The sequence below is a fragment of the Toxotes jaculatrix genome, chromosome 15 (assembly GCF_017976425.1).
Source record: "Toxotes jaculatrix isolate fToxJac2 chromosome 15, fToxJac2.pri, whole genome shotgun sequence".
Taxonomy (NCBI): domain Eukaryota; kingdom Metazoa; phylum Chordata; class Actinopteri; family Toxotidae; genus Toxotes; species Toxotes jaculatrix.
Window position 1 is genome coordinate 3,647,900 of NC_054408.1, and position 6,070 is coordinate 3,653,969.

Below are 6,070 nucleotides of genomic sequence, written 5' to 3' on the forward strand. Positions count from 1 at the left end.
TCAGAGTAACAAATAATTTTTGTGCTGAAACTACTTACATAATTTATTTGAAATTACTCAAAAATATTAAGTACAGCCAACTTAAAAAATATGTCTAGATTTAGATGAATGTATTGTGTGCAACCACTTTCAACATTAAAATTGAGTAAATTCAACGAGTGCAGAGCAGAGGGGAAACTGAACACACTGTCAGGCCTTTAACACAGTTTGCAAGATCATAAATTCACATCAGCTGAACATCAGCTAGTGCACATCACATTATTGTACTGTAGAATCCACACAAAGGAACAGCTTTTAGCTGTTTTGAGTTTAGAGTACTCCACCTCCGTGACACTAACAAACACTAAAGTGTTTGAGTAGTCCTAATGTGTTTGTCTTTGTGTTTCATCCCTCCAGGTAATGGAAGAGGACAAACCATGGGCTCTGATCTCAGAGGAGGGGGGTCAAGCAAGGTTTCCATGATAAGGTAACTGACATGATGAAACAACACAGCCGCAGAGAGTTTCTACAAACCAGGACGTGTTTGTGTGGAGCTGCTAACCTGTCGCTGCGTAGTTTGCTTACCTCACTGAAGGCGGTAACCAATGGAGGGGCAGGCATCGATCACCTGGATGTACCATTCATCACCAGACGAGGGATGAAGGTGACCAAGAAACCTGGTGCAGTCAGCAGCGGTGCCACTGCGGATATTCTTGCATTGGCCCTGAAGAGTTGTTGAGAGTAAAGTCAAATATGAAACGAACCTCGATCCAGAACAGTGCTCACGCTCAGTTGTCAAAAACCCCCTAAAACTTTTTCCTGAGACAAACTGTGAGTGAGAGTAAATCATAGCATTTTCACTGAACCTTTAACAGAACAGGTGCGTCACTCATAAAAAACATTAATTTCACTAAAAGGTGTACAGGTTATGATGGTTCCTCATTTCAACATGAATTTCCTCATCCATTTTATAAAATGACCATTTAACACTGTAGGAGTCTCCAGTCACGCTCGCTCTGACAGGCTGTACTTTGGCACAGCGGTGCTGATGTTTACCAGGTAAAAAAAAAACATGTACATAATTGATAAAAAACAAAAAATAAAAAGTGTGGGAACTGTCCTCATAAGAAAAAGTAAACGGATGAAAGGATAAAGAAAATGATGGATAAAGAGACTGATGCACAGATCGGGAAAGGCCTCAAAATGTTTGGACCGGTTTTCTGTGTTTTCATGGTTACCATTTTAGTACAATACAGCTGAGGCTGAAGGGAATGTCATTGGCTTTGCAGGTATTTGCTCATTAAGCAAAGTATTCGTTAAACTGAAATGTTGCCCTGACGATGATGGAAGAGGAAAACTAGAAGCAGAAAACCAGCTTCTACTACTGTTAAGCTAAACAGCGCTTCATTTCTCTGGTGGCACCTTCATATCCAGGACACACAGGAGAAAATAATGTGTTAGCATTACAGACCCTGCAACAGCAGCACAGGCTTTTATATAAACATAATGGGCTTCTGTAAAAAAACAAAAAACTAAAACAAAAACAGAGAATGTTTTCCTCACAGGTCATCAAATAGCTGGGTGGAAAACTGCCCATATTCCACAAAGCCTGATGGGAGTTGGGTTAGTCACAGCGTTCACGCTGGGAATCACTGGAACGGGAGAGACTGATTGAAAAATAGAAGCAAAGGACAAAGACGATCCTGGATCGGAACAGGACCAGAAGGTAAAAGTGTTACTGATCATTTCTCAGAAAATTTTGACTCAAAACCAAAACAGTTGAATTCAAGATTCTTGTCCACTTTACTCCTGTTCAGGCGTGTAGAAGATGAGCTGGCGGTGGGAGCGACTTGCTGAGGAGACCGGACTTTATCATGAAAACCTCAGCTGTGCTGGAGAACATCGGCAGAAGGGTGGCAGCTGTGTTCCCTCCGCAGATCTTAAATAAACATTACTTCTGAATTATTCTGAAACACTGATCTTTAGCCTGATTTTGCTCTTCACGTGTCTCATGTCTGGTGGTGGACCAGGATCCCGTAGTCAAAGCTCTGCAGTGTCTCCATTCATGCAGCAGCATCAGACGTGACTCACCCTGAACCTTTACCAAGGTCTCATCTCAGAATCGTTTTATCGTGCTGAGCAAATATTACTTTAACTCTAAAAAACATGACCTTGTTTGGTATTGTTCATTCATTTACGATGTGATAATTGTTCTGAACTCGGGTTCCGGAGATGGCTTTACTGTGTATTTCTGCCACACATGTAAAATATTATGTGTTTTGTCCTCATTTCTCCTGCGCTCTGCTTGTTTTGTGTAAAATTCTGGACTCTTTCATCAGTGCGCTGATAACAGGCCAAAAACCAAATGATGAAATAATTACATTTACCAACACTCAACCAACTCCTTGCTCGCTCCTTTCAGCTGCATGTTTCGCAGGGATCAGCCTCTCCTTGGCCCGCTACAGTCAAACAGATGGTACAAACAATGGTAGAAAATCAATATCAAGTTCACCATGACCAAAGGTATGTCGGGAGCACCGAGCGCCTCATGCTCGTGCTCTTTCACTCACTGCATTATATGTTGAGCTGCTTTCATCTTTTGACTTTCACATATTGCATGTGGTGTGCAAGTCTCTCCTCAGACCAAGAGCATAAAAATATAAAACACTTTCATCAGAGTTTTCTTCACCAGTAAATTTGCTGCTATAAAAGATTAAATGCTTTTACCTTTTCATACATTTGTATTCACCAGCTGTGTCCCGTGAAATGTTCCACCATAATCGCAGTGATGTGCATGATGATTTCAGCTACATTAACATAAATTTATCCGTCATTACTCCCGTGCAAACGTAGCATGAGGAGGGTATTACTCTGTGCTTTGGTACAATTGAAATGGAATGAGATTAAAGTGTTGCCTTTTATTTTGGTTTGGATGATAATAACTGAAAAGAAAAGAAAACGAAGCCAAGCATGAAAGTTCATTCTTGACCGTGGAAATGGTCGTTTGACACAGCAATCTCACCTCGACGTGCAATTATTAGCTTTTTAGATTAGCATTAGAATGATTTCACAGAACAACAAACCAATAAGAAGGGATGTAACTGCAATCCTGTCTCCTAGTAATTGCATTCAAACGTATATTACCAATTTTTTTTTTCCAATTACATTGTGCTCACAAACATAATCACCATCTGAATTATTTTCAGAGCCATGTGTTTTTGAGTGAATGAAGCGCTGCATTTATCTGACGCACCAGAGTCGATGGGAGGTGGTCAGGGTGGATGGGGGTGAGGGGACTTTCGCACCAGAGTCAGGGCGGGACTCACATCCTGAGTTCAGTCAGTGGTTAGGTTTAGGCAGCAATAACACTTTGGTTTCGGTTTGGGAAAGATCACAGACTTTTTCCGTCTTAAACCAAGAATATAATCTTTCATCTCTGCATATACAGTAACACAATGTCTTGCATCTGTCATTCATTAATTGTGAATTATATACCAAGCACAACAGTCCTCCCTCTGCCTCCTCTTCACGCCACAGGGCGAAGACAGCCCCTGCAGTTTTCACATTAACTTACCTCTTTAATCTCTAACTTCATCCAAAGAAAATGACAACACCACACTGGTCAAAGGTAAAAAAAAACAACAACAACCTTCCCACCCTCAGTTTCTACCTGACCAGTCTGAGGAAAGATTTGAAACTCTGGGCTTAAAAGGTGAGTCTTGCTCATAAAACTAACTTAGAAACCAGACATTTCTGGGTAATGTCCTTGTAATTTCCAAGAAAATCTCTTTGATTAGGTTGTATAACAGCTCTATTTAACCCATAGAAAAATCCATTTATTATTTGAATCCAGCAGTTAATTGGAATTACTTTATTGGCAGTGTACTAGTGTCAGTGCACAACTGCTGTCTCTATTTTTAGTCAGATTACATGATGGAGTCCTTCTATGTCTTTTCACACCAGGAGATGGAGGAGGAAAAACCATGGGCGTTGGTCTCAGAGGTGGGGGGTGAGTTCGGATACCTCGAAGAGCTGGCTGACATTTTGAAACAACACTTCCAACTCGTCCACTGCAGAGAGTTTCTACAAAACCCAGCACTTCATGGCCCCAAAATCCAGGCCCTGTTCAGTTGGAAGTACTGCCCCGCAGCCGAGCCCGCACTGCTCAGACTGCTTCCCTCGCTCAAAGTGGTTGCCAGCGGAGGAGTGGGCATTGACCACCTGGATGTACCATTCATCAACAGTCTCGGGGTAAAAGTGGCCAACACGCCCCATGTAGTCAGCAACTCCACTGCAGATCTAGCCATCGGTCTTCTGCTGGCGTCAGCTCGCAAGATCCTTGAGGGTGAGATCAAATGTTAACCAGTGCAAAATGTTTGCAAAACAGTGTCTGTGCAGTTCTTCAACCAGGACTGCAACTCATTACTCTCAACATGAGTTCATCTGTGTGCACTCACATTTACAACCTTCTGATCCAACCTAAAAAACTCTTCAGTTCATATTTATTGTCTGTCATTTTTTAAGGCATAAAAGAATACGATCAGTTTCCATAACATCGAAAGCTCATTTGTAAATCTGCATTTTTAAAAAAAAAACTGGGTAAAAGATGCAGATGGCAGTAGCGGACTCGTACGCTTTTACAAAGCAAAAACAAAACAAAGACTTCTCATTTTTTCCCCCGTAGCTCATCAGATCGCAGTGGACCCAAAGACTACCTCTATACCACAAAGCCTGATGGGAGATGAAGTCACCGGGTCGACCCTTGGGATTATTGGAATGGGAGAGATTGGTTACAAAATCGCTCAGAGAAGCAAAGGATTTGAAATGAAGATACTGTATCACAGCAGGACCAGACGGTAAAAAAAAATAAGGTTATTCTTAGAATGAAAAACAAAAAACACAAACATATCAGGATTTTTTTTTTGTTTCTCTTTGAACAACATGCAGGAAATCAAACATCCTTGCACAGGAAGTGATGTAAAGTCAGTGACATAGCTTACCTGCTAATCAACACGGTGGCATTTTTCTGGCAGGGTAAATCGTGCCAATCTGGTTTTTACTTTTTTTTTTTTTAAAGGAGCTGATTATTCCCCTCCTCTTGAAAAAACTGGTTGTTCTTTCTCATTGACTGTGTTGATTACACTCTGGAAGGCTTGAAAAATTAGTGTGAGTCTAAAAATGTGGGAATTCATTATTCTAATCAGGAGTGAAGAAGATGAGCGAGCAGTGGAAGCGAGTTACTGTGAAAGGCTGGACGACCTGCTGAGGAGGTCAGACTTTATCGTGATAGCTGTCAAGCTGACCTCAGACACAGTGGGCCTCGTTGGCCACAGAGAACTGTCCCTCATGAAACCCACGGCAACACTGGTCAACATCAGCAGAGGTGAGGACAGAGTGTTTCCAGGACTGTGCGGATCTTCAGTCATGATTAATGATTCGAGTTAATGATTACGCTCCATTCACGTCTCAGGTCAAGTCGTGGACCAGGAGGCTTTAGTTAAAGCTCTCCAGTCGGGAACGATTCGTGCAGCCGCATTAGATGTGACTCATCCTGAACCATTACCAAGGTCTCATCTCTCAGACCAATGTAGAAACACAATCACATTCTCAAGCTGGAATTATGTGCTTGTGTAACATATGGGTAACGTATTACTCCGTGCTCACTCCTGCCATCTCTTCTGCTTCATCTTGTGCAGGGATCATCCGCTGCTTGGCCTGCCCAACGTGCTGATCACCCCCCACATCGGGATCAGTACCTACAACACAGCGCGCAGGATTGTGGAGAAGATGCTAGAAAACGCTCTGGCTGCAGTGAAAGGCTTACCTGTTCCAAATGAAGTCAAGCCTCAGTGACCAAACTGTTAGGCACAGTCGGTGTCGGCTCTTTCTGCAGAGGGTGTGCTCGAAAACAATGTGCGAACATAAGCAGTGGAAACAAGTCAAGTCAAAGTTTGTTTAAAGTGTGCTATCACACCATGCATCTCTCTCTAATTAATATTTATAATTTATATTTTACTGCAACAGAAAATGTGTTTCCGAAAGGAACATCATGCCGCCTGGATTAGGAATTTTATAAACATGAGGAAATGTA

General features: G+C 42.0%; 1 protein-coding gene across 1 annotated transcript; it reads left to right on the top strand.

Moving 5' to 3' along the window:
- The first annotated feature begins 3,942 nt into the window (after nucleotides 1-3,942).
- Nucleotides 3,943-5,832, top strand: LOC121194679 (probable 2-ketogluconate reductase). Its single transcript, XM_041057661.1, has 5 exons — nucleotides 3,943-4,324; nucleotides 4,664-4,835; nucleotides 5,184-5,362; nucleotides 5,450-5,546; nucleotides 5,676-5,832. Exons 1-5 carry the CDS (start codon nucleotides 3,946-3,948, stop codon nucleotides 5,830-5,832), a joined length of 984 nt encoding a protein of 327 aa, XP_040913595.1. The 5' UTR covers nucleotides 3,943-3,945.
- Nucleotides 5,833-6,070: the final 238 nt, after the last annotated feature.

Excerpts from the sequence above, each read along its gene's own strand:
- LOC121194679 (XM_041057661.1), top strand. The coding sequence starts at position 3,946 with ATGGAGGAGGAAAAACCATGGGCGTTGGTCTCAGAGGTGGGGGGTGAG. Across the intron at positions 4,325-4,663 it reads AGCTCGCAAGATCCTTGAGG|CTCATCAGATCGCAGTGGAC; the intron begins GTGAGATCAAAT and ends TTTCCCCCGTAG. Across the intron at positions 5,363-5,449 it reads ACTGGTCAACATCAGCAGAG|GTCAAGTCGTGGACCAGGAG; the intron begins GTGAGGACAGAG and ends TTCACGTCTCAG.